The sequence below is a fragment of the Lepisosteus platostomus genome, chromosome 14 (assembly GCF_059453375.1).
Source record: "Lepisosteus platostomus isolate fLepPlt1 chromosome 14, fLepPlt1.hap1, whole genome shotgun sequence".
NCBI classification, from domain to species: domain Eukaryota; kingdom Metazoa; phylum Chordata; class Actinopteri; order Semionotiformes; family Lepisosteidae; genus Lepisosteus; species Lepisosteus platostomus.
The window spans coordinates 17,058,893-17,081,914 of NC_142624.1; the positions used below are offsets into that span (position 1 = coordinate 17,058,893).

At 37.3% G+C, this 23,022-nt stretch overlaps 2 protein-coding genes across 7 annotated transcripts in view; both read left to right on the top strand.

The window, feature by feature from the left end:
* Window positions 1-2,411, top strand: part of trpm2 (transient receptor potential cation channel, subfamily M, member 2) — an 85,724-nt gene extending 83,313 nt beyond the window's left edge. For both annotated transcript variants that reach the window (XM_088607254.1, XM_088607253.1), the window contains one exon: window positions 232-2,411. In XM_088607254.1, coding sequence (XP_088463380.1) covers window positions 232-357 — 126 coding nt within the window. In that variant the 3' untranslated portion in view covers window positions 358-2,411. The remainder of the gene's footprint in view (window positions 1-231) is intronic.
* Window positions 2,412-5,298: 2,887 nt separating this feature from the next.
* map3k13 (mitogen-activated protein kinase kinase kinase 13) overlaps window positions 5,299-23,022 on the top strand; it is a 90,330-nt gene continuing 72,606 nt past the window's right edge. For 3 of the 5 annotated variants that reach the window (XM_088607256.1, XM_088607255.1, XM_088607258.1), the window contains exon 1: window positions 5,300-5,626. The gene's annotated coding sequence lies outside the window, so the exon portion shown is untranslated. Of the gene's footprint in view, window positions 5,627-7,596; window positions 7,711-23,022 lie in introns of all 5 variants that reach the window. The other 2 variants (XM_088607257.1, XM_088607259.1) reach the window with 2 other exon arrangements.

A 23,022-nucleotide genomic window follows, 5' to 3' on the forward strand; every position in this document is an offset into this window, starting at 1 on the left:
TTCTCACTATAGAGGTTTTATGTGGTGTAATTCAACCTACTCTAAAAAGTAGCATATTCTGTTAATGTTCTGTTACCACAGACTTTTAAACAAGACCAAATTTTCAATTATTTGAAAATATTTCAGTATTTTTCTCATTTGATCAAAGTTCACATTTAAGTAAATGAGACCATTGTTTTCATTAGGTGTATTCTAAACATGAATAAAATTAACTGGGTACTTTCCCTTTAGAGTTTCAGAGACAGCTCTTCAGGTCTGCTTGTCGAGTGGGAGGATGTATCTGACAGAATTGCTCTGTGTGCATACCAGAAGGACATTCTACAGATGGTCGCTGAGCTTCACAATATCCAGCTCTGATAAAGAACATGCAGAGGGAATTTTAGACCAAAGACAATGGGAGCACATTACCATCTCTAAAGCAAGGCCTTTATTCTTGGAATAAGAGCCTGAAGAGTGACAAAGCCCAACATTCTCCAATGATCTCTGTTGATGAAACTAATTAATCTGCTACCAGGATGGAGGTTTTTGGCTTTAACGGTGCTAGATTATATCAGTCTAGTACCCTAAAGTAAAAAAACTCCATTAGAGTTAACCAGAGCATCTTTTACTGATTTTAAAACATACAGTATGTATATAGACTGAAAAACGCATACGTATACCGTAGCCTCTAAATTTTTTCATACCCTTGAGAAACATTGTCTATATTTTTTCTATATTATATGTTGCCCTGCATAAGCAGCCAGGAGCCTGCTCTCAGAAGCTGGTCGGCACAGAAATCAGAAACCTCCAAGGAGGTACTGGTTGCTGCTGTTCAGTGTTGGTGGCCAGCGAGTCTCACTCTTCCCCTTGGACAAGAATTTCCAAACCAATACTTCAATATGGTGACCAGGAACTGTGTTGTAGAATTATCTGTCCTTCAGATGTGATGTTAAACCAAACTCCTGGCTATGTGGTTATTTAAAATGCCATGACTCTGTTTGTAAGATTAGCAGTTTCAATGAGCCTATTCATTCAGATTTGGTTGGTTTGATCTGCAGCAAAGTAAGTGCAAGCATTCAAGAGTAAGATCTGCACTGGCTGTTTTCGATCACACCTCTCTCTAGAAATAGGGAATTAATATTGTTTAGGTCTAATCTGCAAGTCCTGGGGCCAGACTAGTTTAAGGGTTATTATAAAATATTATGATTATAAATGGTTAAAAAAGGAACAGTGGGTTTGTTTTCCTTATGGTTAATGGTTAAAAGTGATAAAAGGTTAGATTTCCTTGAAGGTAGGGTTTGAAGAAGGAAGGAGCACAGCTCAGCTCTACTGTCACTTAAGCTTAGTATTACGGAGGACTCGTGAGAAAATAACAGGTTACAGACCAAGTCAGGGCAGGTGATTTATACCAGGGTTGGTTCAGCCTCAGTCCTGGTTTCATAATTTTCCTCATAGATTTTTTATTAAAGGGTGCAAAGACCCTACCAACAGTAGGTTTATATGCAGAGGTCTTCCAACGCCATATTATCAGTTTAGAGGGACCTGCCAGATTGTGTTAACTGTGGTGTCCTGTTTTAATTCCTTTGTAGGCTTGCACTGTCTGACCCCATAACACCAGAAACATCTCCTAGACCTGTGACAATTAGTTTTCATCTGGAAATGTCTGCTAATGGCTGCCCAGAGGTGATGACTCTGCCATATGTGAAAACCACACACTGTTGCACACTGCACACTGTTGAACACTAAAAGTTTACAAGATGTTCTTGGTGCTATGACATGTAGAAACAAAGTTAAAAGGCTTTAGCAAAAACAAAATAAATCACACTTGGGCCATGTCTAGACATATCCAACAGTACTCTGCCTAAGCATATGCTGACTCCCAGCCACATTCACTTGGGCTACTCAAGACTGGTCCAACCAATTTTACTGATCCGTTAATTAAAACCATGTGTACCTTCAAATATATCATTTATATTATTATTATTCAGTTTTGTACAACAGAAGAACTACCTACCTATTGTAAGTTTGATTGGGGAGCTTTGTAAGTGTGCATTGGCTGTAAAGGGACAAGTAAAGTTAATTTGCACACTCCATCCCAAGTAGAAAGAAAACAACTGGTTAAGAAAGCTCAACAGCCAAATTGTTGTGTTTCTTCTTTCTCATTTTTAGTGTAGAATTGACCTTTACTTGAGCTGTTTACACATAAAGGGTCGTTGTAGCCGTCCACCTATCAGCCACTAGTGGCAACCCCATTTGTCACTGCATACCTCGACAGGGCAATCCATAACAAGGGTACAGCATAAACAAGTTTCACTGTTGTGTATTTAGAGAGTATTTTGTGTAATTATTTTTTACAGTTATTTATGTGCTCAGAACTTCTTTCACACACTTTTATCACATTTTAATTAATAAAATGTTTATATACGTCTTCATTTTCTTTGCCAAATCAATATTTTTTGCTATTCATTGGGAGTATGAATTCATTTGGAGGCTACTGTAGAATTAAGGCTAATACACAGATGCTCAGTCCCTGGTTGTGCCTGTGTGAATTTGTGCATTTGTTAAAAATGGCAAAACAAAGTACTTTATCAGAAAACAGAAATATAAGAGGGTTCTCTCCTGTGATAAGCTAAAGGATAAAGTATTTAAAATATTCTAATTTAGGCCTTATGTCTTGTTTCTGATTAATGTTTTTTTGGTGCAAATAAGGGCCTTTTGGAATGATATGAGAGTGAGAAGCACACATTTTGCAGGCTTATAACATATTTAAAAATATAGTTTATAAACTAAGGATTTTTTAATTGCAGTGATTTAAATAAGCACTATATTGCATTTTAATAATTAATTGTGCTGCTTTTGCATTGATACCACAGATCAAATGGTGATGTAAGACCTATGAATAACCTGTTAATTAAACATTACTTTCAAATTATGCAAGACTCAAAGTTTATTTTCTGTATTTTCTTTTAAAAATAAAGTTCCATTTTCCTGTGGTTATATCTTCACTGTGGATTGGGTTTTGTGCATGTCTCTTGCAGTGAATCAGCATATTACATGTGCACCTGCACATCACTTCAGTATTTGAAGCATTAGACTGTGATGGAGTGCCTAACAGTTTCTAGAACGAGATAGTTCCTTAGCTCTACATTTTTTAATATAGCCCCTCTGACGTCTACTGTATTTACATGATCAGCTTCTTCTCCAAAACGGCTAAATTTCTGAGGTTGCCATTAGTTAGCCTCTCTAAGGCCAGGCCTTAGTGGACACTTTATAGCTTTCATCATTTTCTTGGACCAGAAAGCTGAGACTCCACGTGTTAAACAAAAATGATTCAGGATTGTGGGGTAGGAGATCCAGCTGCTTGAAGTCACACAGTCAAAAAAGCAGCTACAGCAACACAGGACATTTGGATACACATGTATGTACTGTCAGGGTGCAGGTTTATACCTTTGGCCAGCATTTATCTGCTCTTCTCCTTGATTGCTGGCCTCAATTTTTTCCATCAATAGTTCCCTGCAACAGCGGCTTCACATGGCATGGCATGAGCCATTAGGTTTCCCATGGAATCCCAAAAAGCATTTGCCATGATCATTTTTGCTACAGTAACTGATAAGTGTGGAATCCATTGGGTAGTGGGGGCACCCCATGTTTCCATCACAGGGATATGTGTGTAAACTCAAGGTTACATGGGTGTTGCACTACTCACAACTACATTCTTTTTGTTGGTGCTGATTCTCATCACTCATTTTTAAGAGACACATGAGAACATGGACATTCCCAAAATCTGATTGATGACAATCAAACCAATTCCATCATAAACACGTTTTTCTTCTACCTGGGGACTCCACTTAACTTGATGGAAATCGGGACGTTTTCCCCTTTCTTGGGAACTTTGGACTTATTGTCAATTCTGTTTAAAATAAATGCAGTGAGATTCACTGGTCTCTGCTTACAATGGGGATTATATTGACCAAAAGGCTGCCTAACCTGTATCGTAAAGCAATTTATAAGTGACTTAAGGCCAATTGCACTGAAAAGACTTCAATGAAAGTGATACATGCATTTGGAATCCTATAAGCAACATTGTGCATCTAGCTTATTAGACAATTACACGTTTGTTTTACTGCAGTTAGTAAGAATTTTTCCCACTTACTTGGTTTTACTTTAGGTGCTTTAAAAGTCCGTTATTACTTTTTTTTACTACAGGTGATGTAGTGAACTTCAATAAAAAAGTTTCTTCCAGGGTCAGTGCGAAGTAAATTGCAATTGGTACTATTTAAAAAATAAGTATAGTCATCTGGCGTACTACTACAGGAACAATATTCAGGGGATATACTACATATTCGTTTTGATATATTTAGAGAAGCAATAAAATACCTTTTTTTTTCTTAAAGAACCGTTAAGAACGGGGCACATGACAGTTGCGAATTTAATATGCTTTCTTGCTTAGTGGCTCACAACGAGCTACAACCAGCAGTTGTCAGATTTAAGTCTCTACACAGAACCCGTACACACCAGTGTGCACGCGCACTAACTATGCGTAACAACAAACATGTACGAGTTCAAAGTATTGAGAAGTCGCAAAAGTAGTAGTGATTTGAAAACTTTAAATTATTTTTCATGGGATTTATACAACTCACATCGAATCTTTGTATGTCATAAGCTATTGTATTACAGAGGGCTTGTGTTTTCCATAGACATAACGCGAATAATAATAATAATAATGGTACAGTAGGTTTCGGGGTTATTCAGTTCGGCTATTCTTATTGGTCCTGGCTGCTGACCTGTATCGCTAACGTAGTATCGGTTCCACACCCTCCCTCTGTTTTCTTCCGGTTGCGCGTTCTGTTGTTTATTAATGTTTATATCCTACTTATTACTCAACAGACCTGCACTGGACTTTCTTTTGATTTGAAGAATGTTTTTCTAGTTAATAAAAGTCAAGAAAAGCGTATTGTTAATTTTCAATAATACGGGGTAAATTACTTTACGACAACTGTATATCCATAACAATATTCGTATGAATTAATGTTTTTTATTGTTATATTTAATTTATGTAACCGAAGTAATGAAAATGTACGCTTTTAACTGAATTAAGTCTATCAATAATATTTACAATAAAATATACTTCTATGCTATCGCACATGAATGTTCAATGTACATTTACTGTATAATGTGTTACCTTGAGGAAGTGGATAGTAGTACTATTTGGTGGATATCATACATGTACATTGCACTCCACATAGAAAATTCTGATAGGTGATGTTTTGGATTGATGAGATTAGTTGCAAAATTTATGTTACTAAATTAAGGTAATAGACTAGGAGTGCACAATACATTTTTTAACGTCCAAAGACACTTGTTACTACTGTTCCAATATCCATATATTAATCCAACATTCTATCGAATGTTTTCTGAAGGTGGTTTCATTTGAAGAATATCCCTTTCAAGCATGAATGTCAATTTTACTGGACGTCAGCTGCCAGGTTTCAGTGAGCAATGTGAAACTGGCAACATTCAGTGTCAGGTGCGCCGAGGTTACAGGTGTTCGATATGCCAACGAGGAAGTGACGTTTCCGCTCACGAGATCCAGATCAAACACAGAAGGAGCGAGAAAGGATCTGATCTTTCTCTAGAAATTGAGAAGGTACAAACTTTTGAATTAAACAACATTTCTTTTACTTGCTTTATGAGCAAAACAGAGATTCCATTGTTTATCTTTATGGATTGTAAGCATGCGTATTAGGCATGCGTGACTGGTTTGTTTATGCGTTACAGCCCATAGTGATACTGTACGTAGCTCTCGCAGGCACGATGTTATTTTAATTTGCAGTGGATATTTTGTAAAGACAACTCGGAGAAGTGCAATCAAATTTAGCGTTTTATTATTGGTTGTATGTGTGTCCGTACTTGTGTAATGTGTCGGGAAACATTATATATTGGTAGATCAAGAGTTCGATATATAAATGTTGTCTCTGAGGGTGAAACAGCATCGATTAGATCTGCTTTATGCGTACAGTATGGGGGTGACTGGGTAATGTTGGGCACACTCAGCCTTAACAGTGTGTTCTTCCGTTCGTAATTACAGTATATTATTCTGTCTCTTTTCTGCTGTTGATGCTTTTTAGTAAAATAAGGAACCAAAACCACCAATAAATACGTTTGCTAATCCGAGCCGACGTGTGGATATGTTGTCTTTGTATACATTTTGTAATGGGATAGCAGATTTTGTTTTATTTGTAATATATTTCGTGCCGTTGAATGTAGAGTGGCATTTGATTGCTCAGGGAAACGTACATGCTTAGTACAGGTTCTGTAATTTGCTTTGCAGTTAATAATTAACACATGTTTAATAACTGGCTGCTTACCAGAATTTAACAGAAGATTAGAGACTAAAATGCAACACAAACATAACCTGAGACGGACAAGGACAGGGTTGACTAACGCTGATAATGTGCAAATCATTAAAGTCTAGAGCAAACAAGTACTTTTACTTTAGTTGTAACATAACATGACATTGTTTATAACACATGTACAGGTATACGTGTTTTACGTTTTGCATGTCCATGAAGCTCCATTTATATTGCTTCAATATAATATCAACAGACTATCCCCATGTATTTTGAGAAGCATCTCTGGCTGTTCATTGATGAACACGATTTCAACAGCATATCAAGGCAGTGAAGTCTCAAAGTAGTGCAGGATTTTATATTCAGCACTGTGTGTTTTCTCCAGATTTTAAAATGAATGTCTTGCTGCAGCAGTAGGAGGTGGTGTAATGTCAGTCCTCATGGAATTTCTCTGCATGGAAAGGCTCAGCCTTTGTATGGAATCAGGTGCCTAGAGGCATTAACATTCTCCTTTTGTTGGAAATAAACTGTTCTAAATGCTGTTCCATATCTCATAGTATTTTATTGTGAGGTAATGCTTTGACACATTTTGATTCAATGAGGATAGTCAAATAATTTTATGAGTGGTCAGTCTAAAAGAATGATGTTTTTTGTGTCATGTACTTATTTTGTCAGCCCGGTGTAAGGTTTTTTGAGGACTTAATAGTGTCATAGTAAGCAACATAGACTTAGTCTGTTGGCCTGTAATATGCAATCTGTAACTTTTACATTTCCATATGGAGGGCATTAAGTTTCCACTGCATTAACAATTTTTGGCTACCTCCAAAAAGCCTTCTGATCCCAGTATTCTCTAGTTTTCATTTCAGCTGAGTTCTTATTTTCTTAAATGACACTTTATATTATCTATTCATTTGAAAACATTTGTATTTTTCTCTGCTTTCTAAAGTACTATAAACTTCACAAAACTTTGTTACCTACTAAATGGCCCCATATATCCAAAACAAGAAAGCAGTTACATTTCCATTTCCATTAGGACCACGTCCTGTTCTGATGGCTTTCAACATTACGCTATTGTATTTAAACTAAAATTTATTTAAGGTTCCCACCTGGGATTATACGGAGCGTACTGTGCTATACAAAGGAAACGCATGTCAATCAAAAGATATCTAAATATTATTTCCTTGCATTTAATGTTTTTTTTTATTCCAAATGATCCAAAGCAGCTTTACTGGAGAAGTAACCCCCTTTACCCCCTTTATTTTTTTAGGCAACTCAAGCAGCCCCACTCCTCAGCAGAGTAGAGTTGAATTTTGCCAGGACACCTGGGTTAAGACCCTTACAGATGTGGCATGGCAGAGCTTCTGCATTTTCATGTGGAATGGTATTTGATTACTGCACTACACATATGATTTGATTAAATGCAAAGGAACAAGTAAAGGTTTATTCCATTCTGAAAAGAGAAAAAAAGAAAAACAAGGTTTCGACTGTGGAGCCTTCATCGGCTGACACCAGAAGATGGCTCCACAGCCGAAACGTGTTTTTTTCAGCATGGAATAAACCTTTACTTGTTCCTTTGCAGCCTACTTGTTTTGAGATTTAGTGTGGAAGGTGAAAAAGTATGGAAGAGCAAAACTCAAGGCAGACGAGCAGGCAAAAACTATGAGTATGGAACAGTGAACATGTATTAAAGACATATTCATGTCCCAGCACCATTTAGAAGAGTGACTGCTTATGTGTCTGCACAAGTGTTAGGAAATGCATGTAGGGAATCAGACCCACAAGCCAAATAAGATGTGTCAATGCAAAAGAACAGCCATGGTGGTCTGAAACCATTGAAACCGAGGTGTAGCATAGTAGGAGCTATGGAGTGAGATACTGCTACTAATTCATTGTGTGTGATAAACATAATTGGAGTGTTGTGGGACATCAAGATCATCACAGTATGTTGGCATTGTGTACAATAATGTACTAATGTATTTTTAAAGTGAGTGTCTGTCTACAAAAACAATAGTTCACCCTTTGACAAAGATAATATAAATGTAAAATAGTAGTTAGAAAATGCTAAAGAATATATTTGAAGGTCTGACCTCAGTCACACAGAACAGACTAAGAAGAACTGGAACAGGAAAAGAAAATGACCAGAAATACTACCTTCTTTAACAGTACTGGACCTACTGTGTAGAATGCACTACACAGTTTTCCTCCTGCTACCCATTAAGAGTGATGGAAAGTCCCTTCTAGGTTTGCAGTAGTTATTAAGGGCATGTGTTAGGTCTACACCCTGTTAAATACATTGTGAACAGCTGGCTTTTGTTTGCTAACTCAATATTTTGTTAATAAAGTATAAACTAAAGTTCATCAGAGCTTTGTTAAGTCACCTTAACCTGCTGGGAAAAGTCTCTGGCCCATGTATGACCTATTCTTTCAGGGGAAGAGTAAAACATTAACTTACTAGTACTCTCTATCCCTTCTTATAAAAATGTGTTTGCCTGACTGTTAGTTCCTTTCTTCTTCAATTGTTTTATTTTTCTAAAAAAAAACCTTTAGGGGTACTTCAGGGAGTGAAAATTACTTGGTGAGACTACTCTCTCCTGAAAAATATCAGTGCTGTGTTCTAAGGTTAAGAGTTTCTAAGGTTTCTTTACTACCAGGTTATTCAATGGTGGTTCAAAACCTTTAGACGTTTATTAGATTGCTTTCACAGTAATCAATGATGTAATAGTAATCATACTCACTTGCATTTATAAGGCACTTTACATCCTAAAGGATCCAGAATTTGATCCATTTCATCCACCAGTGAAGTACAGCATCCATTATAGGGCAACAGCCCCACTACACAGAATATTAGGGGACGAAGTGAGAAATGAATTAGCTGAATTAAGTTGGAAATTTAGTTAAACTGAATTTTTCAAGCACATAGTGGAATGTAGCTATGACATCAGGGTTAACATTCCTACTGTTTTGAACACTGCAATGGAAACTTAAGTAACTAAGTAAACAGAACTTGGTTTTAATGTCTAATTTGAAGGACAGTTGTAGTCATTTCAATTACAGAGGTCATTTCAATACAAATACGTTTTAATTTTTCATTTCAAATACTTTATTTGTGATGGGTGCAGCTCTGCTCTACAGTATACCTGCTGTGATTAGATCATGGTTGTTTGTAGGCTACAAGCCACACAACACCACTCTAGATCGCAGCAAACTCTACTGTGTTAAAAGCCTGGATCTTCTGTACTGACAGAAGTATACACTGGCTAGTTGCTCTCCAGAGTAATTACAAGCTCTACTATACTTAATGATGTCACTTGATTTGAAGTCAGTAAATGCAGTACACGTATTTTAAAATATTCCCAGAGGGACCTAGATCACATTCTGCCCCTGCTCTGCCTCAGCAGCACCCACTTATCTGGTTTAGGATTAGCCTAGTGCAGTGGTTCTCAAACTCAAACGCGTACCACGAATGGTATGCGGAGCGCCACCAGCTGGTACGCCATATGACCCTGGAACTTTTCTTGTGTGCACTGAAAAATCGGGAGGGGTTTTCATATTTTCTGTTTTAATCTGTTTCGAATATGCAGCCCACGTACTACGATACAGCGCGCGCTAATACTTGAGTGGACACAAGAGCTACAATGTAATTCTATTCCATTCTATAGGAATGTGCGCTAAGAACTAAGTAACCAATTGTATTTAAAAAAGGTATCTTCAGCAAATAGGGAGGTAGGTGCGTGATTTTGGAACACCGCCAATCTTATAATCACAGGAAAGCATAGAAATGCGTGCTACGAACGAAAGTGGCCAATTGTATTTAAAAAAAGTTAACACCAGCAAATAGGGAGGTAGAGAATATGTGTGATTTTGGAACAATGCCAATGTTCTAAGCACAGGAACGCATAGAAATGCGTACTACGAAAGCTGGCAATCTTGTGAGCACAGGAAAGCGTGATAGAAAACAGAAAAATATTTAAGAACTGTTCTAGGTTAATTTGAGAAAAATACACCGAGCGTCTCTCTGTTTCGCTCCCATGCGCATGAAATAATTTCTTTTAACTTCTGAGAAGGACTCCTGAAACGGAAACGGGGAAAATTGCAAGCTTGCAGATTGCTAAAGCAGGTAAGCGCCACACTATTTTTGAAGAACCTTATTTACCATTGGCAAAAGAGCTGACACTTACTATGTGTGGAGAAAAAGCTGCTAAGCAGCTCAACCTGCTGCCCCCTCCGAAAGACACAGCCACTCATAGAATTATTGATATGGCAGATAATATCAAAATTACGCTGATAGAGCGCGTTGAGATGTGCAGATGCTTTTCACTGCAATTAGATGAGTCTGTACATGTCGTCGATTTGGCCAATTTGCTTGTTTACGTTAGATACGAGTTTGAGGGCATGTCCCATGAGGACTTTCCGTTATGTAAGCCACTACCAACAGGAACTACAGGAGAGCATATATTTCAGCTTCTGAATGAATTTATCGAAGAGAATGACATTGGCTGAATAAAATGCGTTGGAGTTTGTACAGATGGTGCTAGAGCGATGACAAGCCGCCACAGTAGTGAAGTTGCACGAATTAGAGAGGTTGCTCCAGAAATGAATGGACGCATTGCAACATCCACCGCGAGACCTTTGCTGTCAAGAAAATGCCTGACGATTTAAAATCTGTTAGACTCTGTTGTGAATTGTATCAAGCCTCGAAAAATGAATTCACATCTGCTTTGCTCGACTAAACAGGCTCACCCCTCTCACTGAATTGGTGCTTTTTTATTGTTTATTTTTAATGGTTGTTGTTCCTGTTGTCATTCTGTAAATCGCTTTGAGAAGCCACATTTAAAGGCGCTATATCAAATAAAGTTTTTATTTTTATTATATGTGTGTGAGAGTGTATGTGCACGTGTGCTCATGTTGGTCATTGAGATTTTCTGGGGTTCCTATGAGAAGATGACTTGTAGGTGGTACTTGGATGCTTTGGTTTGATCTGGGGTGGTACTTGGTGCAAAAAGTTTGAGAACCACTGGCCTAATGTATTTGACAAGCATTGTCAACATTGATTGCTAATTGCATGAACCCCCCTCTGTCCTATAAACCTATGCAGATTAATGGCTTTATTTGGTTAAAAAATTAATCATTTTTTTTGTGATTCATACAATATGGAGATGCACACAAGCCTGTCATACCTAACATGGGTAGCTGGGGAAGGTCTTTATTCGTTGTTTTTGTTCATTTAATTTAATTTTAGGCAGTTCATTAAAGTAACAAGTAAAGTTTTATTCCATGCTGAAAAGAGGAGAAAAGAAACAATGTTTCAGCTGTGGAGCCTTCTTTGGGTATGATTTAAGTAAATGGTTCGTTAAAGTAATCATATGAGTGGCTAACAATTCGAGGGCAAATCAGCTTATTTGTCCTGTTTAGTTGCTTATAGATTCTGGAATTGTCTGGCCTCCTCTACACATATCTCAGGCAGTTGATTCTAGCCCTGTAACTAAATTTGGTCGCCTAAATTTCAGATCCAAAAGTATTGTATCTTAATTTCCTCTTTTTCCCCTTGATTACCTTTTTGTTTCTTTTCATGATAATATTTCTTTGGTTGACTTTAAAGAGCCTTGGGATTGTTCATGTATAAAACCTCTTTTCCACTCATTTCAGATGTGGAAGTAATTTGTTAATTCTACATTGAGTTTTGTTTAAGGCCGCAGTATCCTCTTAGTAATGCTAATTTTATTTAAATTGTAAAATAAGCAAGTTTATTTTTCTTCATGAAGTATTTTGTAAAGAATGTGAATAATGTACAGTATATGAATGTTTTCATTATATGATTAAAAATTTTAAACAATTAGATGGACAGCATTAAATTATCTGAATTATCAAATGTTCAAACTAAATGTGTCCTAGATAATAATAATAATAAGTGCTTACACTCATATAGTGCTTTTCTGGACACTCCACTCAAAGGGCTTTACAGGTAGTGGGGACTCCCCTCCACCACCACCAATGTTCAGCATCCACCTGGATGATGCGACGGCAGCCATAGTGCGCCAGAACGCTCACCACACATCAGCTATCAGTGGGGAGGAGAGCAGAGTAATGAAGACAATTCATAGAGGGGGATTATTAGGAGGCCATGATTGGTAAGGGCCAATAGGAAGTTTTGGCCAGGACGCCGGGGTTACACCCCTACTCTTTTCGAGAAACGCCCTGGGATTTTTAATGACCATCTGAAGGACGGCGCCTTTTTACAGTATAGTGCCCCTGTCACTTTACTGGGGCATTAGGACCCACATGGACCACAAGGTGAGCACCCCCTGCTTGCCCCACTAACACCTCTTCCAGCAGGAACCTTAGTTTTTCCCAGGATGTCTCCCATCCAGGTACTGACCAGGTTCACACCTGCTTGGCTTCAGTGGGTTGCCGGTTGTGAGTTGCAGGGTGAAACGCCCTGGGATTTTTAATGACCACAGAGAGTCAGGACCTCGGTTTTATGTCTCATTCGAAGGACGGATCATTTACTTTTGCTTGCTAGTTTATTTGTACATTGAGCAATGGCTCTTTGCAACGGTAGTGTAATGATGGCATACACTATGCCATGACCTAGATCTTCAAAGGTCAAAATTTATCCTTTGTTCTAAGCATAAAAGGGCATGGTATGGAGCGTCTAGTGTGTGTTTATTGTTGACTATAATTTGAACTTTCTTAGGGGGCGGTTTGTATTGGCCCAAAGGATAGTAGGATTGGGTGTGGTGGTATTTACATAGCACATGCCAAAGACACTAGCCGGGCACCTTCCAAAAGGGACAGTATTAGTAGGTGTTGACTTTGTCCTCTCAGTGAAATGCAGACATGCAGCTGTCTTAGTTTAGGAATTATAGTGGAAACAAAAAGGTGATTGGCCTGTTCATGTGGAGCTTGTCCAGCTCTGGATCGTTCATGATCAATTAGCTGCTGCCAACCAAACAAGCATTTGATTTTTCTATGCCATCATTACACTACTGTTGCAAAGAGCCATTGGTCAATGTACAAATGAACCAGCAAGCAAAAGTAAATGATCTGTTCATTTGAATGAGTGACCAAAATTAACAGATTAAAATATATCCAAAAAATTAGCTCCCTTCAGAAAGATTTTAACAGTGCCAGAAAAGTTTCTCTTTTTGAAGGGGATTTATAAATTCAAAACTAGTGTAAAACTAGTATAGTAGGAAGCCTGTGTGGCATTGGTAGAGTCTGTTTGCACACATAAGAGTTTTTTGGCACTGTCCATGATGTGTGAATGAAGCAGTGGAATAAGAATGCTTTGAAGTTGCCTACATAGAAGACCTTGTTTTTTGTCATCTGCAGCTAGCACATTCAGAACCCGACTTGTTACATCTACTTTAACCCATTTGTACAGTAGGGGTGTTCCCCTCATTTCCTGGTCAAATTTCCCCCTGGCCTCCCCCCCCGATACCTGATGTGTGATGAGCATACTGATGCACTTTGGTTGCTGTTGCATCACCTATGTGGGGGCAACACATCGCTGGTGGTGGAGGGGAGTCCCCGTTACCTGTAAAGTGCTTTGAGTTGAGTGTTTAGATAAAATCACATTTAAGTGTAAATATAAGTTGTTAATAATTTCCCTTACCTTTGCAGTTCACATTCTTTTCCTTTGTTTTATTTTCATAAACACTTTTAAAAAACGTTTTCTCCTTCTGTATGATTATACTTGTTATAAAATATGTAAATTGGCCAGTATGTATTTAGTTACCAAACTTCACAAAGATCCAAACTTTGAGTCAAAAGAAAAAAATTGCCTCGTGTTTCAGAGTTGTTTTCATGTTGGATCTTTCCATACAGGGACAACTGTTTTCATTTGTGAAGTAATGATCAAGTATCTTTTTATATAATAGAAACTAAAGACTTGATAAAAAATGAGAAAACTGTTATATGCAAAAATTGAAAAAGACTGAGCATCTGAATAACAGGTATGACTTTAAGGCATAAACAGACAAAACTGCCAGGCTCTGTCTCAGAAATCCTGGCTGAGAAAAGCAATTCCTAACAAACACCTTTGGCTAATTATTGTTTTTATCTATGTGCATTTATAGTGTCTGTAATACAGCAATGCATTATTATAATAACCAAAATAACGTGTTATGCGGTGGAGCAAAAAGTATGATAAATGTTTTCTGTAATTCTGTAAATTACTTAGTGAAAGAGACTGCTTTGTTCTGTTCTGACTGGACCCATGTGCAGCCCTTAGGTATCTCTAGCCATGCAGGTTTACTCATGTGATAAGAGCGCTACAGAATTTACTTCCTGGAGTGTCGAAACAAGGTTTTGCTGTAACCCTGGGGCACTGCTGAGACTGCTCTTTGTGTACCTTTGGAATGTGGTTGAGACAGTTGTGCTTATAGAACTATGCATTAAGATACACATATTCGAACTGTCAGTGTAAGAAAAGAAGAATGTAGTCTGGATTGTCCTGAACAATAAAGTTTATATACTGAATCAACAAAATGAAATGGCTATTTGCTACATCATTCATTTATCAGGCACTTAAGAAGACTGCTTTTCTCCATGGATTGATTTTCAATGATGATCTGAATTGGTCTTTCAGTCTTGAGCCCCTCAAGCATTTGCTTTTAGCCAAGAATCCTTGTATTTCAGATTGATTTAGATTTCTCACTGCTGCTACTTCGCAAAATGTGCTGAAGGCAAAGCATGTATTTTAAAGAGTAGTATCTTGTTGAAATGGCAAAGTTAATTTTAATGAAAGAAAATGACAAAGGACAAAACAGCCAGAGCAGGATTTAGTTTCTTGTTGTTTTGTAAAATTCCCACACTGTATTGAAGTTCTTTTAAATCTTTTCAGCCCAAAGCAAAGATTACAAAAAATAGGAGGTGACAGGCCAATTCTCCTTATAGTAGAGTTTGTAGTATAAGTATAGAGATGATAGTTTTCTTAAATAACTAAAGTGAACTGGTTTCACATAATAGCTCAGTGGTTTGTGCTGTATGACTGTATGGTATTGCAGAGAATTACCTCCATTCTTAACCCTTAACCTGTTGGCTTGCTGAGTCTAAAGTGATAGTTATGACTCTTTGGTTCTCTGTGTACAGCGAACCTTTCAGTTCTGGTGTTAGCCATTCGTTCCTTTCACTCTTTGTATACAACTGTCTATTTCAGTTGTTCCAAAGACATTGTGCTTTCTGCAATGCCAAATAAATCTTATTTAACATTTGTAGTATTCTTCTTTTATGTGGCTATTTAGATTTTATATACATCTTTTATTATAATTAATATTAATCATTGTTCACAAACATTTACAAGGCTTTACATGGATTGTGAATATTGTCCCCTTCTTCTTTATAGTAGGTACAGTCAGGTCTAAGTGATTTGTATTAGTAATCCTAATCTCTGCAATTCATCTACTTAACCCATGCGAATAGCAATCTAGATGTGTCCTCCTTTGTAAACATGCAACTTAGTATTACAAAATTAAACAGATGTTGTTAATATGTTAGTGTTAAGCTGCTCATAGTTTGCTGTAAAGAGGCCCTTATATCATTTTAATATATAACTTTATGGCTTTATGGTGCCCTTGCATTTAGTCATTTAGTATCTTGGTGTGGTAATTTAGAATGTCTTGGATAAGTCTTACATTAAAGCAAGCTAACTAGTGCATTTGTGAAAATGCAGTTTCCATTGTATAATATATAACAGCATGCGCACAGTGGCATAAGAGATAACGACTGAATTATTTTGTTTGAAAAGCTAGTGTGGCAAGATTTATAGCCTTCAGGAAAGTTATCTTTGATTGTAGAAGCAGTTTGTCTCTCTCTGACGCTCGGAACGTTGCAGGAGGCACTTTTTCACAGAGAGGATACTGGCCAACTAGTCCTTTTCCTACTGCCAGTGTTTCTCAGAAAATGTTGTGCCTCCGCGTGTAAAATCGCAGTCACAGCTGGCTAGTGACATGATCCAGGTTTAATCTTGCTAGGTCTGGGCTTTGGAGCTCAAACTGCACGTGAGATGAACACCTTTACTGGTGAAGCCACTCAGGACTCCTTGACTTTGTAATCTGAACTAATCACATCACCCTGCAACTCACAACTGGCAACCCACTGAAGCCAAGCAGGTGTGAGCCCAGTCAGTACCTGGATGGGAGACGTCCTGGGAAAAACTAAGGTTCCTGCTGGAAGAGGTGTTAGTGGGGCAAGCAGGGGGTGCTCACCTTGTGGTCCATGTGGGTCCTAATGCCCCAGTAAAGTGACAGTGGCACTATACTGTAAAAAGGCGCCGTCCTTCGGATGGTCATTAAAAATCCCAGGGCGTTTCTCGAAAAGAGTAGGGGTGTAACCCCGGCATCCTGGCCAAAACTTCCCATTGGCCCTTACCAATCATGGCCTCCTAATAATCCCCCTCTATGAACTGGCTTCATCACTCTGTTCTCCTCCCCACTGATTGCTGATGTGTGGTGAGCGTTCTGGCACACTATGGCTGCCGTCGCATCATCCAGGTGGATGCTGCACATTGGTGGTGGTGGAGGGGAGACCCCACTACCTGTAAAGCGCTTTGAGTGGAGTGTCCAGAAAAGCCCTATATAAGTGTAAGCAATTATTAATTATTATTAATTATTTTCAGTTGTTCTTTATTTCAGAATTGCAGAAATTGAATTAAACTACCTCATAATTTTTTTTAATTACCTTTCATAGTCATAATTGGATTTAATTAGTTTTTATGGGGGAATCTGATTTATCAGTGTTCACTCATAATCCTGTAGATTATAGCTTCCAAACATTGGCTCCTCAGCCAAGCACAGACCCCAAATGTCTAAATCTGTGGTTCTTCTTGCTCTGAGCAGGATTACTAAAGCAACAACATAATCAGTAGGGTAAACCTAACCTGTCTCCCAATTGTCTAACCCCAGCTCATATACCTTATAAGTGGATGCATGTACTGCATCAGGTTACTGCCTAGGTGTTGTCTTTGTGAGGAATTTAGGCTCCATTTCTTAATTCTTCTCAACAGGAACAGCAGCCTAGTTTTCAACTGTTGTGGCTAGGGGCCATTCCACATCTGAATCTCTGGCAGCCACACAATATGTGCTCCGCAATCACTTTAACTTGGTGACTTACAGTTGGTTATGGTTCCAATGTGCTTGATCAGGCATTATATACAGTTTATATACTGTACATAAAAAGTTTTTATCCTTTTCTAAGAATAAGTAGTAAGAACACCACTTGCTGTTATTGTAAAAAAATTGTACTGATTTAATACCACTTGATAGTAATATTAATATATAATCATGTAACTAGGTAGCTAAAATATCAAAAGTGGATGTTCTGGAAACACTTTGACATTTTTTTTTAAATGTTATTGTCCTTATAGTGGCAATGGACAATGGAACACTCATGGACTGTAATGTAGAGCGCTGAACCCAGGTGGCTCAAAGCCCGATGTGTCTTTTGGTTTGTTTCAAGTTCACTATTATTGCTTGTTCACTATTTCAAGTTCACTATTATTGCTTGTTGTAAACGTGATGTGCCTCTTTCAGGTTTACATCCAAATGGAGAAAATCTGTATTGTGTCTTAATCCAAATTTCAGCATCCAGTAATCAGCCAACAATTTAGAGCTTTAAAACATATATTGTATTATACAGTACTGCGCAGTCCAAAGACTTACTGGGAGGTTGTTTCTGGCAAAATTGGCTCCGGCGTGAGAGTGTGTATCTGGATGAATTATTATAAGTGACAGTTTCGTGATTAAGGATTTCTTCACGGAATTCTTTAAGTTGAGTAGGGTTATCTTTTCAATTGCCAGTAACCGGCTTATCAATATGTTGAAACCGTACAGTACCATGACAGTGAAGACAGACGTGTTACACCTTTAAGTGAGCCAGTGATTGCTGTTTACCACGCTGTGACAATGTTGTGTGGCTCTGCGGGAATTATTCTGTAAACTGAAGAGTTATACAGGAGACGTGTTGTATATTCCAATTATAAAGTTCCAATTTAAATGCAATATGGAATATATTATTAATAATATTAATAATAAATGACCATGGACGACCTGTAAACTGAAGAGTTGAGCGATCCTTGATCCTTGATCGTTGAGCGATCCTTTTGGCTATATTTTTTACATAGCCGGATGAAATAGTTTTTTATTATTATAGCTTGTTGCAAACGCATTGCGCCTCTTTCAGGTTACATCTTAAATTTTGATTAAGAAAAATATTGAAACGCTGTAGTGGTTTTGAAACCATACGCATCATACTGTATATACTGTATATTAATACAGTAAATTAACACACTGCCGTTTATTTATGTGCGCGCCACTGTTTCGGCATATCTGTGAATCTGACTTCTTGGGATTTGAGTGTGTGGAACAGCAGGAGCTGAGACCAAGCAGGGTGGGGGTATTTTGATTTACTATGAATGAGTCCCTGAGGCATATACTGTAGTCCAAGTTTCAGAATTATACAAAATAAACCTTTTCAGAAGGTAACTTTTCAGAAGTTGTGTACTGCTCAAAGTAGGTGAATTTGACAAACCGCTAAACAGATTAGTTTGACAAACTTGACAATTTGACAAACAGCTAAAGTTGCTTGAAGAATTTAAAATCTGTCTGATCGTACAGTAGCTTTCATGTAATTGAGCCGAAAGTCACCTTGCTCTTACAAGCATCTCTACTAGCAGAGTTTGTGTTAACACACTGCACCCTTTTGAATGGATTTGTATCACCTTGGTCTGTTTGGGGGTGGGGGTTGTCATCTTCCTCAATTTAACATCTGATACGTTCCCAATAAGCCGAGAGACTAAAACCTGCTATGTATTAAACATCTGCCTTGCGACATTTCTCAGACTGCTCCAAAGTCAGGCGCAGAGTAAAATCCTCTAAACTGAAAGCCACGATAGACACCACAATTACCCATAATACAAACTGTAGTACCGTAATACCTGTAATACAAAGGACCACTACAAACTGAAGCAACCCCCAAGTGCAGCACGCGTGAACCAAGGAAAAAATATCCGCTCCACAAAACAAATCAAAGATCCTGAACAAGCCCCCAGATATACATCCCCACTATAGTTATGGCAAGGTGAAAATGGGAAGCTAATTTTTAAAATTTTTTTTAAAGAAAATAAAAAATAAGAAACAGTGACATGTCCCTGCCTAATTTAGACATTGCATGACTTTAAAAGCTTAAACTTTAAGCAGTACAACCTCAGTTATATTCTCCATTGTATTAACAGTTACAACAGATACAGATCTTAACACAAATCAAGAGGTGGCCTCTCTTTCTGTCCCCTGCTCCCGCCTCTCACTCCTCCTCCCTCCCAACCTTTGTTCTCCCGCTACTTTACCTTTGCCTACTGCCCTGTCTCTCTCACACCTGAAGAAGGCTCCACGGCCGAAACGTTGTGTTCTCTTTCTTCTTTTTTTCAGCATGGAATAAACCTATTACTTGTTCCTTTGCAGCCTACACAGGCTGACGCAGCTACCCACCTGAACTACTTAAGGACCTTATTTTGCTTGAAGAATTTAAAATCTGTCTGCCTGACTGTATTACAGCTGTATTTCATTGAACTGTTCGGACACTTACAGAGATATACAATCTAAATTTAAGGTCTGTTTCTTTCACTTTTATGTCTGTTTTGTTATGTGAAATGTTTTTGACACTTGTTAAACTCTTGAGATCCTGACTGATTTGACTTTATATTTGCCCATTAAGCTGAAACAGAAAAAGAAGACATTCTGTAGTTTATCTTTTTGGAATGTGATTTATTATGTTATTTGTTCATTATTATTGTTAATAATAATAATAATTATTATTATTATATTTATCATAAAACCACTAACATCGACACAGGGGCTGCTGCTGTTCATAGCCTCTCGTTAATTTAAAATGTGCTGAATTCTGCCACACGGCACCCCTTTGAATTTTTAATACCTTTATCACCTTTGTTTGTCCGGATGGCTGGGGTCCCGCTATGAGAACATGAATGTTAATTGAACATTTAAATACTGTAATATATAAAATTAATAGCCGGATACAACCAGCTAAATACATACTGTATATCTATATCAATAAACTTGTGTTGTTTATGGCACTCACTTCTTGGCAGCAAATTCTTCAAAAATTAAGAAGCTTCATATTTCGGAAACATCATGATTGTTACACAAGGAAGTGAAACATGACAATTTGTTACAGTTATGATCAGGAGAAAAAAAGTCACAAAGAAAATAAAAACAGTTGTAGAGTTCTCCAAATTCTTCACAGTCAAGAACCGAGAGTTCAAGTAGAGAGCTGCATCAGCATGCATAGGCTGCAAAGGAACAAGTAAAGTTTTATTCCATGCTGAAAAGGGAAGAAAAGAAATGCAATGTTTCAGGTGTGAAGAATAGAGAGTCCCAATTCAATTGCAGCCTAAACCTTCCCCTACACACCCTCCCCCCGCTGTGATTAGGTATTACACATAGAAAGCACTGAAAGCACTCCAAGGAACAACTTGTTAAAAGTATAACTTGCTTTTTGGCCGCAATTAAACGTAGACCTTTTCCACACACTTCAATGCATGCTTCAGTGGCCTTTTTAATGCCACTTTAATATTCTAGATTATAATTATAAAATATATATATATACGATTTTGTTTAAGGCTTGTTTTTAACCCTTGCCATTGACAGTATCCATGTTTTGCAAACTTTTTCATGTTCATTATTAATATTAATATTAATAATATCTTCCGTATTTCATTTTAAATTGGAATGTTTTTACAAGTATAAATTCACCAGTCCATCCATGCTTTATATAGTCAGGTGTTTCGCGTACATAGGAATAGTAATTCTCGCATTATGAACTCACTTACACCTGCCATCTGCTTTATTAAAAATAAAGTTTCTGAAAATGGACCAGGTACTAGATGTCTATATAAAAGTTAGATAAAAGAAAATTTTCACAAATTGCAATCTTTAAAATATGTTTCGAAGGCTCTGTGTAATTTTTTTGTGAAGTTATCGACAACTGAAGCATCCTGTCTCAAAAATAGGCGTTTTAATAAGAAAGCAAAGGTTATGAAAACAGTATTCATAGAAAAGGTTAAAACATTATAGCTTTTTATAAAGTATATAAACTCAATATAGTCAGAACACGTCAAAACTTTTCCAAGATAACCACAGTAAGTGACCGAGTGAAAGATTTTGATGCTTAAAATGTTTATGAAGAAAGTGGAATACTGTTGTGTATAATTTATTTAAACTACCAATTCTAGCCATATACAGTTTGTATAGTATATTTATATTCCTAAATTAATATCGTTTATGACGTTTAGAGACGTTATGCTCCTGTTATTATTGTGCTCAACTACCAAAAAGTTCCTTTAGTTGTAAAATTCTATATTAAGCAAATTTAAGTATGCACAATAGAGAGATTAAATAAAGCAATCGTTTCACTAACAACTAATGCACCACAAGTGCCACCCCAACCTGCAGTATGGGGTTTACCACGCATTTTGACATTTGAATGTCGCATCATCCAAGATGCACACTGATTGAGTGTCCCCATTGCCTGTGAAGCGCTTTAAGTGGTGTGTCCAGAAAAGCACTATGTAAGTGTTGTTGTTGTTGTTATTATTATAATTATTATTATTGGAGAAATGGTGACATTAATAGGAAAAAATGAAGAAGATGATCCTCCAAAAACCACACTAGTCAGAGCCATTTTACACTCTGAGTGCATTGCTGGAGAGCTTTTGTTTTTCCATCTTTTATTTAACCAGATGGTTTAAAATAGAGAAAACATTCTCACTTACAGTTAACACCTTAAGAAGACCCATATATATATATCTCAACCCATGTGTTTAGAAGTTTTTCTTTTACTGATAAAACTTAAATGCTCTGGAACTTGTTTCATACCTAAAACTGTAGAAAGTTATTTAAATCTTTGTTCTGTACTCATTTACGTCCCATTATATCTTCTGGGTTCATCTATTCATGAACTTCATGCCTTCATAAAAACAAACCATGATGGCCTTTTTGAAAGATATTCATATTTTTGGAATATGAAAGATGAATAGTGATTGATTCCTAACAGACCTCAGAGACAATTTACTGGGCAATGCAGAGAATTATGCACCAGAATTATGTTTGTAACATATCAGATCTTATAGTGTTACAGGAATCCTTAGTAGGTAAAAACAAATGCCCACTTCATTCATATAGTGTATAGAAAATGTTTTTTTAAAGGCTTTTCCAATATTTCATATATTTGAAACCAAAAATGTGTTAGATCCTAATATAAGTCCTAATAATAGTTAACCCGGTGAAACAAATGACACAAAACACTGGACCTTTATTTATCCTCAAATGATGCAACATTCAATATCCATGTGAGACAAAGTATGTGAACTTTTAGATTCAGTAACTGGTGGCTCCTCCTTGAGCAGCAGTGATTGAAACTAAGTATTTCCTATAATTGTTGATCAGTTTCTCACCACCAGTTTTGGCCCATTCCTTCTTACAGAACTCTTTCAGCTGTGACATTTCAGGGCTACCTTGCATGGACAATTTACTTCAGGTTCTGCCTCAACATTTTGATGATTTTAGATGTTCTGCAGTCATTCTTTTGTAGATCTGATTATATATTTAGAATGGTTGTGTTTCTGCAAGACCTACTTTCTATTAAGCTTTGGGTCACTTCGGGTCACAGAAGGTTTGAC